Source organism: Abramis brama (assembly GCF_963993115.1).
Source record: "Abramis brama genome assembly, chromosome: 5".
In the NCBI taxonomy this organism is placed as follows: Eukaryota; Metazoa; Chordata; class Actinopteri; order Cypriniformes; family Leuciscidae; genus Abramis; species Abramis brama.
The window spans coordinates 39,328,231-39,343,803 of NC_139967.1; the positions used below are offsets into that span (position 1 = coordinate 39,328,231).

The window sequence follows — 15,573 nt, forward strand, 5'->3', positions numbered from 1 at the left end:
GAAATATGACTTGCAAAATTTAGATTTTATGAACTTTCACTGACAGTGATGAGCCTATTCGAGAATAACAGAATCACATCTATAGGCTGCATTATTTCTCATGAGCATGAATTGCATTATGTATCTAATCTAATGAAGTTTTAGACGTGTCAATTTGGCAGTAAAATAAAATAAAATAAGCGTTGCATATGAGTAGACAATAGCCTACATAAAAGGCATTTTCTTTAGGCTACTTATTTAAAATTTACTAGCATGCAGCTATTGATTCGATATTATGTAAAATTCTACATATCGTGCTGAATGCAAAATAGCATATAGGCCTATTTATCTAACTTTTTTTGTATAGACCTACAGCTCAATTTGTTTGCCTTAACATGCTTGTTTTTAGCTATATTAAAAACATTATAGTCCCCAAATCAGATAAACATTATAGGAAAATGTATGAATTTCTTTCGTCTCTTTTTCCACAAAAGAAGATATTTTGAAGAATGTTGGCAACCAAACAGTTGATGGGCCCCACTGACTTTCATAGTATTTTTTTTCTCTACATACTATGGCCCGTCTGTCTGGTTACAGACATTCTTCAAAATATCTTCTTTTGTTTTCAACAGGACAAAGAAATGCATAGGTTTGGAACAACTTGAGGGTGAGTAAATGATGAACTGTCCTTTTAAAAATTAAATCCTCGATCTGTCGGGTAAAATATTTATCTTCTCCACACACCCACTGCTTTGATTATGGCAGGTTTACCTAGAACATAACAATGTGCAGTATTAACGATTTAAATACTCTGTTAAACTCACTCTGTCTGAGAAAAGACAATTTACTGTGTACTTAGCGTATCAAACAAACACCAACCTATTTTGTGTGCACGTCACGAGACGACTCCTCGGGCGCACTCCGATGATGTCATTAGAGGTGCAGCGTGGGTCAGACATGGCAGCTTCCATATCACAGCAGCTCGAGGATTTGTTAAATCCTTTACCAAACTTCGTGGATCCCGAGGACGACCAAGATGAAGGTATTGTATATAAATATCCTAACCGTTAATTTAACGTGTTGTAAGGCATTTTAGTGCTATTATATTGGCCAATCTGTCACCTCCATTGCAAGCACGATGTGTCTGCATGCCTCAGTGTACTGAGAACTGACTTTACTTCACACTTATTAAGATCAACGACTCATAACATTTGATGTAAGTTAGTAATAAAAACGATATTCCTAATAATTACTATAACCACACATTAAATAATACTAAATAACTGCTATTTTTGTTAAAATGTTTACTTATTTTTAAGTTTCCACTAACACAATGTATCATGGTGTGTTTTGTTTGCCGTGGTAGTACCGTGTTATTCTTTAAAGTATCATGTAAATACTATGCTAGAGTATTTGTTTGGTAATATGGTAACCATTCAGTACCATGGTATTACTTTCTGATACCATCATTGTACCATGATGCTACAACATTAGTTATAAGAACATATATTAAGAAGAAACTTATTACAGCAGGACCTATTGATAATTACACTACAACAAATGTGAAAGGCATTGTTTTTATGCTATAGACATAGTCATTATTATGGTTTAGTGATATAGTCAATATCTTTACCTTATTTGCAGGTTTTATTTATAACAAATGTATCACTGCCTGTTAATATGATTAACTGTAAACTCCCATGAGTACTTAGCTAAAATAAATAATAATATTTCATTTATTCGAACTGCAGAGACGAAAGCTAAAGTCATAGAGAAGTTTGATGAAGGTGGGGATGAAGATGACGATGCCGAACTTTTATCTGGCAATCTGCGGAGGCGCTCCATTGCCATTCTGGCTGACGGTGATCGTCGATATTGTGGCAAGGCGACATCCAGAAAAGATCTACAGAAAGAGTTGGATGGATCAGGTGAGGTGAAAATGTTTAACAAAAATAGAGATACTTTTTGGTTATATCAACTAATGCATAACTTGCATATAGCTATCTGTGCATAATAAGCTGGGATTGAGGAACTAACTTATATGCACATTTTTAGCTGATGAAGAAGAAGATGATGATGATGATGATGATGATGATGAAGAAAATGGAATGCTGGACAAGTACATGGAGTGCATCAAAGATGATGATGATGATGAGGAGGAGGATGATGAAGATGGTGACCATGATGAAGCCGATGTCGAGGAGGATCTCAATGGAGACGATAGTTCACAGATGTCCAGCTTGGTCTCTAAAATGAAGGGCACAGACTTTATGAAACTCACAGAGGGAATGGATGATCTGGGAGACAGTGAGGATGAAGAGGACTCATCAGCCAGTGAAGGAGAGAGTGAGATAGGCTCTAAAGAAGGTGAAGAAGAGGAATCAGCCTTGAGGACCTTCTCTAAAGAGAAAGTTGATGAAGAGGTCGAGAAAGGGAAAGCAGTGAAAAATCAACTCGGTATGAATACTTAAGCACATTCACAATGTGCTCTAAAAATAAATAATTAACAACAATACATTTATAATATATATTATAAGAAAAATAGAAAATACCAGAAAAATACTACTCAACTTTATGCTGTTTTCAAATGTCTCCAGCTCTTTGGGACATGATGCTTGAAAGGCGAATCAAAATGCAGAAGGCTCTTGTAACAGCCAATCAGCTTCCACAGCCACAGACATTCCCAGAGTTCAAGAGCAGAGGAGGGGCTGAATATGCTGATGCTTTAAAAAATAGTAAGTGCATTGACTCCATTTTACATTTAACAGTGATATAAAAAGAACTGTTTTTCTAATCATTCCTTAATCCTAACTCAACTTTGGTAGTTGCTAATGTGCATATGTCTGAAATTTCACAGAACATGGGTCAACTTCTAGCCACATTCTTTCTTATTTTGACGCATTACCTATTGAAATGTTGTGTTTCAAATTCGGACGTCAAATATTAATACTTCACTTAAAGTTGGCATGAAGTGGAAGTCTTTTCTTCCTTTTTGTGACGAGAGAAACGGCTTCTCGAACAATCTGTAGGACGGGACTTGAGTTTGTCCATCAGGAATTGATTGGACCGTTGTCATTTGGCATTGCTGCAATCTCATGTGAGTGACAGGTTACTGAATGGGAGAGGTTAAAGTCCCACCCTCAGATAGGAAATGTCATCAGAGAAGAGATCATCATTGCAAGAGGGAGTGGAAGTTATTTTGATTAAAGTATGCACATGAATTAAAAAAAAAGATTTTTCAATTTTGATTTTACTGTAACTTTAATACTATAAAGGTGTTCCTTTCCATTGTTCTTAAAGTACATTTTAAATTTAATGTTTAATTTATTGGTCAACTACACAAAGTAGGGAAGTTTGAAGTCAGTAAGATTTTTTTTTTAAATTTTTTTTAAAAGAAATTAATACTTTTACTCTGCAAGGTTGCATTAAAGTGACAGTAAAGACATTTATGTTGTTACAAAAAAATTAATGCTGCTCTTTCAAACTTTCTATTCATTGTAGAATCTTGAAAAATTGTTTTATTGTATCATGGTTTCCACAAACATTAAGCATCACGCCTGTTTTCAACATTGCTAATAAGAAATGTTTCTTGAGCATCAAATCATATCAGATTGATTTCTGTAGGATTCATGTGACACTGAAGACTGGAGTAATGATGCTGAAAATTCAACTTTGCCATCACAGAAACGGATTGCATTTTAAAATAAATTAAAGTAGAAAATTGTTATTTTAAGTTGTAATAATATTTCACACATATTTCAAATGTCAAATAAACACAGCCCTGGTGAGCATAAGAGACTACTTTAAAAAAAAATCTTACCGACCCTAAATCTTTGAAAGGTAGTTTATATGCTTGTATCCTCCTAAAAGATGGTTAACCGACATGAGCAAAAGGCATGAAACTCGTTGTAATTCTCCCATCCTGTGTCTATTTCCGAGTCCACAGTCAGCGAGGAATTATATGATCAGACAGTTACATTTCTGCCTTTATCATAATTTAAACCTGTGCAGTTAACCAAGATCCCCTAAGGAAGCACAGCCCCAACATCACTTTTGGTTTTAATATCAGGATTCTTCTAGCTCTGAGCAATTAATACGTTTGTGCACCTTTTTCTCAGGCAGATCTGGGTGCTTAGAGAGACTACCTGCTCCTCATTTACATATTTATTGCATTGGTCCTTTTGCCAGCAAATGATTGATGTGGGACCGTCCTCCTGAATTTTGAACAGCACGTTGCTTTGGGGTGAAAGGAGAGGGTGCTGTGCGTGCATACTTTTGATTAGCTGTAAAGATGACACAATCTGTGCAACCCCCCCACACACACCAGTCCTTTTATTTATTTGCTCTTTATTATGTAAAGTAAATTGTAACATAGGCTTCAGGGTTTGTTTCAAGGCTAGTAGTGTTTTGCATTCTAGGATTTTACTAGTACTAGGATATTTTATATAATAGCAAGTCACTTATTTTTATAGCTAACAGGACAGGTTTTTTTTCTGCTTTGGTTAATTTTTTCGCTTTAGTTTTTTTTTGCTTTGGTATGGTTTTGGGCATTACGGGTAAACTTTTGTGCTAGAAATGGCACTTGTTCTTCCAATGTACGTCAATGGAATGTATGTTGATCGTAAGTCTGAAGATTTTAAATCTGATTTCATACCTCTCCTCAACCACAAATGGCTAACTTCTAGTTGTCTCTGACATCATTTTAAAAGTGAAAAATGACCCTCTTAATGTTCTTTAAGCTTGTTTTTTTTTTTTTTATGCCATGGAGTCAGTATCTTGTTTGATGGCTTGTTTGCTATGGGCTGTAGAATTAATTTCTTTGTGTTTTTTGATGTTTTTAACTAGTGTAGTGCATAAATTATAAGATCAGAGGAGGTGAGTTGTAATGACCTTGTGTTTACAGAAGTGTGCTGAATTAATGTTGTGGTCGACATATGCTGTATGATAAGCTCATATCTGTGTGTGGTAGGTCATAAAGCCCTGAAGGCTCTACAGAGGTCTCTGCTGGAACTCCAAGATCTGCTGCTCTACCAAAACCCTGAAACCAGAGCTATTTCTCAAGGCAAGACCTGGGGAGCCAGCAGGTACCAAATTCTGCTTTTAAAATAAATTTTTATTAAGAAAATGTTGACAGAATGTTACTTTTTGGCTGAATTATTCCACATTTTATTAATGAACCAAAAAACCATGGTATTGTAATATCAATTACTGTTCAATTTCTATTGAACTCATTCTTTATTTCTATTTATCAATGGGAACTAATCACAGGTTACTATTTTTGGGACGCTTCTTACATGTCATTATTCTTCTGTTGTCTAAACTGTATACCATAAGTATTTAATTTCCTTATGCGAATCTCTTTTTTTTTTCACATATAGCAGTCCTAAAGATGATGAGGAAATTAACAGTGAGGAAGATATGGAAAATGGGGATGATGGCCAAGAGGAAGAACAGGAGGCAGTTCGGAAGGGACCCCCCAAACGAAAACTGGAAATGGCGGAGTATCCCAACTTTATGGCCAAACGCTTTGCCGCTTTTCTGCCTTACCGCGATGCCACCTTGCAGAAATGGTATGACAAGACGCGGCTCACAACGGGCAAGAGCAATAAGGTAAACAAATAGTGTCTATAACCTAAAAGGTCATAACCTTTTTTTATTATTTTAATATGTTAATTGAGGTTCACTCATAAAGTTAGTTTTTTTTTTACATCAAAAAACAAATATATATGCCAGTGTTACTCATTGCGTGGCTCGCCAAGCTTTAATTTGTGGCTCGCATGGTGGTAAATAGTACAGTCATATGATCACGCAGTCAATACGGATATTTCATAAAAACAAGTAGGGCTATAACATAACCCATTAAAAAAACTCAGTGTCTGCTCTATTACAAATAATTTCGATCGGATTGAAAGATCGAGAGAACATTAAACCATTGATCGGATTGAAACCCGAAACTGAAAGGATGATGCGTGGAACGAGCTGTTCTTCCTGTTGAGTAAAGTGTCATATAAATGAGTGTCCCGTCATTCTAAAATTCTCCTTTCACTGTGAAGTGTGAAGGAGAAGTGAAGTGGAGCAGGACAAACGTCCTTGTTTTGGATTCTCATCCACAGACGACTGGTTTTGGGCGAGGGGCAATTTTACTGCGTGATAAATGCAGCAAGGCACAACGATTCATATGCTCATTGTCTCCAAATTATTATGTCTACTGTTTAAAACAAATAAAGAACGTATGTAGGAGAATGGTAATAAGCGCAAACAGTGGGAAACTTTGTATATATGTGAAGTGTGTGCATGTCAATTAATTCCGATTTGAAGCTTGTGACATATAAACACGCACATCATGGTATGAATTCAATCCGATTGAAACAAAAGTTGTGCATGCCACTGCCAGTGACTCAATGCGGAGTTGCCAGTTAAGGCTATCTTTCCAGCTCTTAACGCCGAATCTGCTTTTGGATGGTTAGATGCCTAATGGGCTAATGTAGAAAAAAATAAATAACTTAAGGTCATTAAATATATTCTGGGATGAATATATTCTGGAAATCCTGCTTTTTTGTCATTAAGGGAAATCATCTCGTCTAAGTTACCAATTTGATTGGTAAATGATAAAGAATGATTTTCCCCCTACTTTTGTATTTAGTGCATTGCATAGCATATTGTATGTTCAGGGATGACAGATTGATAAGCAGACATGGTATTTATGACTGGATGTAACTTTTGATACTTTGCGGTTAAAGTGGCTCTCCTATTAAGTTTGTCCTATCAGTGTGGCTCATGAAAAAAATAGTGAAGACCATAAGACCACTGATATATGCGGAAAAAACGATTATGTTCAACCTTCATTCTGACCATCTGTCTGAATTTGAAAAGATGGTCCTTTAAAGCTTGTCAGTAAAAGGCCACTGTTATGATTGGCTTACGTCATTGCATAGGAAACGGTATCAACGCTTACTCGCAATTGCACATGATTAAGCGTTTTGAAAACATTATCCATATAAAAAAGAAATTTATTAAAAGAAACCACCCACTTGTTTCCAAAGCTGAACTGAACTGGGTTGCGTTTCCCAAAAGCGTTGTGAGCCCAAGTTGATTGTGGAGACCATTGCCACAAATGTTCTCTATGAAATACTTAACTGAACGGAACATGCATCTGTTTACTGTATCCAGTGTAGACAGCGTCAGTGATTTATAATGGGTTCTATTTGCTTTTGATGTGACGCTCACATCCAGTGTTGGCAAATGTCAGTCGTTAAGCGACTAAATGCCAGAGGGCGGGGCCTATGGTGCGATGAGGTAGGCATATAAAATTTATGTCACAGATCCCACAATATCAAAACAAGACGTTTTTGAAGCTTGATTAAATAAATTGTTGGTTTATAATAAAGAGGATGTTTTAATCTATGAAATTTGCAGGATGTTTTAATGGTACAAAGACCCCTTATATGTCAAAATATCAAGGCAAATTTGATGTCTCATGTCATGACCCCTTTAACACCCCAATTGTTTGGTGTTCTAAAAACAATCTTTACGATTATAACTGTACACATAGGATGGCAAGACTTCATCAGTGAAGAAGAATAGTGGGCGGAAACCGAAAGTGAATGATAGGGACCATTGAACACTAAGAAGGATTGTATTCCAAAATCACAGAACTTAATTTTTTCTTAAATTATCATAACTGCATTTATAATAATAAAGAAGAAATGTGTTGTTTAATATAGGCCCGGTATCACAGACGGGGCTTAAATTAAGCCAGGATTAGGCATTAGGTCAATTAGGACATTTAAGGCTTAAGCCTTGTCGGTGAAACCAGGGCTTAGTTTTAGATTGAATATAACGTCACACTGCTCACGTCATCACTTCTTGATTTGTCAACTGCTTGTGTATCTTCACTAGTAATTTACAATGTCTTTGTCTTTTCCATCACACAGGGTTTTGGGGCATTTGACAGGAACATCTTGACACAGGTGGAGCAGGTTTTAATGGACAAAGAGAGGCTGGTGAGACGTACACAGACGCGCAGGTCTGAATACAGAGTTCTGGGGAAGCCGGAGCCCATCGCGCCTGAAATGGACAGCAGTGTCACAGAGGGAGAGGTAAGACATGGCTCTGATTTTAGAGGGATGATTCTCTTTTAATTGAATATTCTGCTCTGTAGATTTGCTGTAGCATTGTTAAGAGCAAAACATCTTAGAGATGTTAGTCAAGCCAGCCAGTTCAGTGGGTGACAATGAGTTTTTATATTTCTGTTAGTGTAATTGTATTAGGAGTAACACAATAATGTAAAACTACTTTTAAAAGTAATCTCATGCTTGAAGACTGACTGAGCTCACTCTCTGTTTTAGGCAGCTGAATTGGCACTGAAAGCTAATGTGCACCTCAAAGATATGGACGAGGAGATTTTTGATGACGATGACTTTTATCACCTGGTAAGAAAACAGACAGGATATGAATTGTTATTATGCAGTTTATTTGTCAACAACAATGACTACATTGATGAGTAGCTATAAAGAGATTGTAGACATACTGAGGTGATGTCAGGAAGCTCTCTCTCTTTTTCACAGCTACTTCGAGAGCTTATTGAGCGCAAAACAAGTGCGACAGACCCCAATGATCAAGTGGCCATGGGAAAGTGAGTGTGTGTGTGTGTGTGTGCATGTAAATGTTTCATGTGTCGCGTGTATTTGGCCATAGTAACTCAACCTCTGATCTCACAGGCAGTGGCTTGCCATCCAGAAACTACGAAGTAAAATCAAGAAGAAGGTGGACACCAAAGCCAGCAAAGGCAGGAAGATCAGGTAAGCTGAAACACTGCTGAAAGACTTGAGATATGCTCAGAACTCAGGATATACTGGTGAATCTCACAAATGCTCATATGCTCAGAACTTAGGATATCACAAAACCTGTCAATGAAATGTCCAAGCCATATTTCCCCCCAAAATCAAAAGAAAAATTAAGAAATTATATTTAATGTGACATTTTCCACCCAAATTCTCATTACTCTGTCTATCTGTCTGTCTGTCTTGTTTGTCATCAATTAATTGTAATTTAACAAATTATAAACAAATCGATTTTAATTAAATTTTGCTTTACGAAAATGAAAATGATGAATTTATTTTACTCTTGGTGTTAATAATGGCCTGTAAACTAAAGCTATCAAAAAATGTCATTAACTGAAATAAAAAATTTTTTTTCGAAAGATAAATTATTTCAACTAGTTGCCAAGTTGAAATACTAAAAATTAAAATGTTCAGGCAGGATGATTCTCATTTATGTAACATAGGCATTTTCTTTTCATTTTGGGGTTAAAAATGGTCTGGAGATACATGCATACAATTCACTCATATAATACACCAAACCAATTGTTTTGACACTAGCACAACTATCGCAGCTCTTAGATTCAGCGTTATTTTAGTTTTATTCAATACAAAAACAAATTCAAAATGGAACAAAAGAGAAAATGAAAACATAAACTATAAAAATAAAGACTAATTAAAAATATTAAAGGGATAGTCCACCCAAAAATGAAAGTTAGCCCATGATTTACTCACCCTGAAGCCATCCTAGGTGTGTATGACATTCTTCCTTCAGACGAATACAGTCTGAGTTATATTAAAAAATGTCCTGGCTCTTCCAAGCTTGATTATGAGAGTGAATGGCAGTTTGACTTTGGAAGTCCATAAAAGCGCATCTATTCATGATTAAAGTGCTCAACACAGATCAGCGGGGGTTAACAAAGGCCTTCTGAAGTGAAGCGATGCGTTCGTGTAAGAAAAATATCCATATTTAAAACTTTATTGACTAAAATAACTAGCTTCCGGCAGACGGCCATACACATCGGCTTACGCCAAAAGAGTAACACTTGAACTTGACGCACAACGTAATGACGGCAAATGACGCCTCTCGCGGTTCAAACAAACAGGGCTGGGCAATTGCCTTCGTCATTACGTTGTGCATCAATCAAACTTGGAAGAGCCAGGACATTTTTTTAATATAACTCTGATTGTATTCGTCTGAAGGAAGAATGTCATATACACCTAGGATGGCTTCAGGGTGAGTAAATCATGGGCTAATTTTCATTTTTGGGTGAACTATCCCTTTAAGAACTATAATAGTATCTCAATGATACTAACATAACACTGCTTTTATTTTATTAGCTTATAAAGCAATTTTTTTTGGCTGCAAGTCACATGCTGTTATTTGGTAGCTTAATTCAGTTACGCCCAGATAGATGATATTACAGGAATGAGGTGGGTTGTTTCTGCTGACTAAGCACCAGATAACATCTCTTATCACACATCTCATTTAATTGTGTTTGTAATGTAAATGAGTTCAAAATCACTCACAATGAAACCCCACAATTCAATTTACTCAAGACTGTTTGTGTTTATACTTGTCATTCTTTCAAACTTCTTGTCAGGTTTCACATTCACAGTAAGCTGATGAATTTCATGGGTCCTATGGACAACAGCAGCATGAGTGATGAAGCCCGGTGAGTGACGTCTTATGTTCTTCTCATGTCTGATTTTCTCTTTCTGCTGAAAAATCATATTCATATGATGTATAAAGTTGTTTAACAGTGTAGTTAACACAAGAATGAAAATGCTGTCATTTATACTGTGGAACAAAAGATGTTTAGCAGAGAATCCCAGCTGCTGTTTTCCATACAGGGAAAGTAGATGTGAAAAAAAGGACAAAGCAGCACCAGAAAAGCACTTTACATCCATCGTGCGCTACATTCCCAGACTTCTGAAGCCATACGATAGCTTTATGTGAGGAACAGACAAACTGTCTTTATAGCAGCTAGAACAATCTGCAATATGTTTAATTTTGTGTTCTATGGAAAAAGAAAACAAAAATGGTGTTGGAATAGCATGAGGGTGAACAAATGATGACTGAACTTTCACTTTTGTCTGAACTGTCCTTTTAACTGTCAAAGCATGATTTGAGTGGGCTTTTTGTGTGCCAGTCTGTGTTTGTACCCTTACTGTATTACTGTGCTGTAAGGACACCAGCAGGAAGTTGTGTGTGTGTGCGCACATGCGTTTAATTAATGGTTCAGTTGTGTGTTTCTCTGTCCTGTCAGCCAACAGTAATCCTCCTCAAACAGAGAACAGGCTAATCAAACACACTTTGGAGATATGCAAATACACAAACACTCACGCGTCAAAGATTTCACTTTAATCCCCCTTCTCATATTTGTATGTTTTCTCATGGTTTGACAAAGACTGTTGTACATATCAGGTGTTTTGTAGCTACTTTTTTTCATTTTCCTATGAGTGATCAAAACATAATGTTTTCATATTAAACAACATACATACACTTCTGTTCAAAGTTTGGGGTCAGTAAGATTTATTTTTTTAAAGAAATGAAAAACTTTTAATCAGCAAGGACACAATAAATTGATCAAAAGTGACAGTAAAAGTAAAAAGATTTCTGTTTTTATTCATTAAAGGATCCCGAAAAATATATATGTCAGAGTTTCCACAAAAGTATTAAGCAGCACAACTGTTTTCAACATTGATAATAATTTGTTTAATCAACCTATAAGTTAATATAAATATATATATGGACTACCCAAGCAAAAATATACCTTAAACTACCCTGTTTTTGGGGTAATACCATGGTATTCATCAAAGTACCTTAAAATACTATGTAGTACATCAATGACACACATTAGTAGTAAGTACTGTGTTATTCCTGTCGCTGTAACATGGTATCACATTAATTTTGTGCAGGTGTAGTAGAAACACTTTTCATGATGATGCTTATCAGATATTGTTAAATACAAAAATTAGTCTTAATCTGTTTCTGCCATGGAATATAATTGCGACTTTTTATCTTGCAATTCTGACATTATAACTCGCAATTGCATGTTATAAAGTCAGAATTGTGAGAAAAAAAGTCAGAATTGTGCGATGTCGCGCTTACCTTTTTTCTTTTTTATTCAGTGGTGGAAACAAGCTTCCATAGTACTCCCCAGTACTTTTCTGTCTCCTAAATTTTAGTGTGTTTCTCAAACAAAATGATCAAATGACTTTAGAAGACTCTCGACAACAGCAGTCAAGATTCACTTTCTTCACACAAATAAGAGCTTGAACATTCTGCTAAATAACTATGTTTGCGTTCCTCGGAACAGAATCACACAGATTTGGAGTGACATGGAGAATGAATGAGAATTTTCTTTTTTTTGGTGAAATTCCTTAAAAAAATATTGAAATTGTATACATCTAAAACAGGAAATCACAGTCCTACAAAATCAAGCCTTGAACACACTGATCTTCTCTCTGTAGTCTTCTATTGTTTTCTTTTCCTCAAACACTCACAGTAATTATTCCTGAGGAGGTTTTAAGGGTTCCAGCATATGCTGTGCTGTTTGGAGAGGTGTAGAGGAGAGAGATGGAGGATGTGGAGGCAGGATTAGAGAGGAGAGGATGGATTGATGAAGAGGTGAAGGATAGACTTGGCCTGGTGATCACGGTCACAGTGCTGTTCTACTTGAGCACGTAGAGGACGAAAACATGAAGCACTCAAGGAGGTGACAGAAATGAAATGAATTATGCTGAACTGTAATGCACACACACATCTTTAGGAAGACCAGGAGACAACAGAACCAATTGTGTCAAACTCTATTTGCATTGTAATGTGTGTGTATGCTTCTCAAAAGGTCATTTAAACGTATTTTGATTAACAATGGATGAATTATCTGTAATCTCAAAACTAGATTTTAGCCACAGTAATTTATGTAAGAATGCTTTATCGAGTAACATTTTCCTTCCTGCATATACATATGAAACGAAAATTTATTTAAAGACCAGAAACATCAAGAGCTGTATGTAATATTTCTTAATTGTTTCTTAAAACAATGTGTATGTGTGTGTATTTATATATGAGGAAAATAAGTATTTGAACACCCTGCTATTTTGCAAGTTCTCCCACTTGGAAATCATGGAGGGGTCTGAAATTGTCATCGTAGGTGCATGTCCACTGTGAGAGACATAATCTAAAAAAAAATAATCCAGAAATCACAATATATGATTTTTTAACTATTTATTTGTATGATACAGCTGCAAATAAGTATTTGAACGCCTGTCTATCAGCTAGAATTCTGACCCTCAAAGACCTGTTAGTCTGCCTTTAAAATGTCCACCTCTACTCCATTTATTATCCTAAATTAGATGCACCTGTTTGAGGTCGTTAGCTGCATAAAGACACCTGTCCACCCCATACAATCAGTAAGAATCCAACTACTAACATGGCCAAGACCAAAGAGCTGTCCAAAGACACTAGAGACAAAATTGTACACCTCCACAATGCTGGTAAGGGCTACGGGGAAATTGCCAAGCAGCTTGGTGAAAAAAGGTCCACTGTTGGAGCAATCATTAGAAAATGGAAGAAGCTAAACATGACTGTCAATCTCCCTCGGACTGGGGCTCCATGCAAGATCTCACCTCGTGGGGTCTCAATGATCCTAAGAAAGGTGAGAAATCAGCCCAGAACTACACGGGAGGAGCTGGTCAATGACCTGAAAAGAGCTGGGACCACCGTTTCCAAGGTTACTGTTGGTAATACACTAAGACGTCATGGTTTGAAATCATGCATGGCACGGAAGGTTCCCCTGCTTAAACCAGCACATGTCAAGGCCCGTCTTAAGTTTGCCAATGACCATTTGGATGATCCAGAGGAGTCATGGGAGAAAGTCATGTGGTCAGATGAGACCAAAATAGAACTTTTTGGTCATAATTCCACTAAACGTGTTTGGAGGAAGAAGAATGATGAGTACCATCCCAAGAACACCATCCCTACTGTGAAGCATGGGGGTGGTAGCATCATGCTTTGGGGGTGTTTTTCTGCACATGGGACAGGACGACTGCACTGTATTAAGGAGAGGATGACCGGGGCCATGTATTGCGAGATTTTGGGGAACAACCTCCTTCCCTCAGTTAGAGCATTGAAGATGGGTCGAGGCTGGGTCTTCCAACATGATAATGACCCGAAGCACACAGCCAGGATAACCAAGGAGTGGCTCTGTAAGAAGCATATCAAGGTTCTGGCGTGGCCTAGCCAGTCTCCAGACCTAAACCCAATAGAGAATCTTTGGAGGGAGCTCAAACTCTGTGTTTCTCAGCGACAGCCCAGAAACCTGACTGATCTAGAGAAGATCTGTGTGGAGGAGTGGGCCAAAATCCCTCCTGCAGTGTGTGCAAACCTGGTGAAAAACTACAGGAAACGTTTGACCTCTGTAATTGCAAACAAAGGCTACTGTACCAAATATTAACATTGATTTTCTCAGGTGTTCAAATACTTATTTGCAGCTGTATCATACAAATAAATAGTAAAAAAATCATACATTGTGATTTCTGGATTATTTTTTTTTAGATTATGTCTCTCACAGTGGACATGCACCTACGATGACAATTTCAGACCCCTCCATGATTTCCAAGTGGGAGAACTTGCAAAATAGCAGGGTGTTCAAATACTTATTTTCCTCACTGTATATATATATATATATATATATATATATATATATATATATATATATATATATACATATATATATATATATATATATATATATATATATATATATATAATAGCTTGCTGAGTTATATATAAAATATACATGCATACATACATGCATGCATACATACAATTTTATATTAAAATGTAGACTGAAAATATAAAAATTAAAGCTAATTCAAAATAGTAATTATAAATACTATAATATATAATTATACTAAAATAATACTGATTTTATATATACTGTATATATAAAATACATATATTGTGTATATATATGTATGCATGTATTATTTGTATATGTATATGTATATGTATGTGTGTGTGTGTGTGTGTGTGTGTGTAAATAATATATGGCCTGTATATAACAGTACCGTTTCAAAAGTTTGGGGTCTAGGACTTTGCAGGGAGAAAAAAATAAAATAATACTTTTATTTAGCAAGGATGTATTAAATGGATTAAAAGTAACAGTAAAGACATTTATGATGTTACAAACAAATTCCATTTTAAGTAAATTATGTTCTTTTGAACTTTCTAATTATCAAAGAATCTACTGTATCACAAAATAGTTTTCACCAAAAATAGAAAAGAAAAAGCAGCACAACTCTTTTCAAAATTTATATTAATAGGAAAATAGGAAATGCTTCTTGAGCATCAAATTAGCATATTAGAACGATTTCAGAATTCAGCTTTGCTCTCACTGGAGTACTTTAAATTTAGAAATAGAAAATAGTTCATTTAAATTGTAATGTTTCATAATATTACTATTTTTACTGTATTTGTGATCAAATAAATACATCCTTGGTCAACATGAGACCAAAACGTAAAAAAAAAAAACGTTTAGCATTAAATTCACAATATTCTTTTTTTTTTTTTTTTTTTTTTTAAAGAGTGCATGCAGTATATTATGATAGTGGTCAATTTTTTTTTTAAAATCGCAACATACTGATAATAACACTGTGACCGTTATCAGAGCCACAGATGACACAAAATGAAGCCTGACCTTTGCCAGCCACACACACATACGTAGTTACACGTGCTTGGTCTTATTTACATAACAATCGGTGAACT

At 35.9% G+C, this 15,573-nt stretch overlaps 1 protein-coding gene across 1 annotated transcript in view; it reads left to right on the forward strand.

The window, feature by feature from the left end:
* The first annotated feature begins 879 nt into the window (after window positions 1–879).
* Window positions 880–15,573, forward strand: part of aatf (apoptosis antagonizing transcription factor) — a 16,190-nt gene continuing 1,496 nt past the window's right edge. The window contains exons 1-11 of the mRNA XM_084113306.1: window positions 880–1,021; window positions 1,731–1,907; window positions 2,035–2,436; window positions 2,577–2,714; window positions 4,949–5,063; window positions 5,358–5,589; window positions 7,914–8,078; window positions 8,328–8,411; window positions 8,547–8,614; window positions 8,700–8,780; window positions 10,403–10,474. Of these exons, the coding sequence (XP_083969432.1) occupies window positions 904–1,021; window positions 1,731–1,907; window positions 2,035–2,436; window positions 2,577–2,714; window positions 4,949–5,063; window positions 5,358–5,589; window positions 7,914–8,078; window positions 8,328–8,411; window positions 8,547–8,614; window positions 8,700–8,780; window positions 10,403–10,474 (1,652 nt within the window). The 5' untranslated portion in view covers window positions 880–903. The remainder of the gene's footprint in view (window positions 1,022–1,730; window positions 1,908–2,034; window positions 2,437–2,576; window positions 2,715–4,948; window positions 5,064–5,357; window positions 5,590–7,913; window positions 8,079–8,327; window positions 8,412–8,546; window positions 8,615–8,699; window positions 8,781–10,402; window positions 10,475–15,573) is intronic.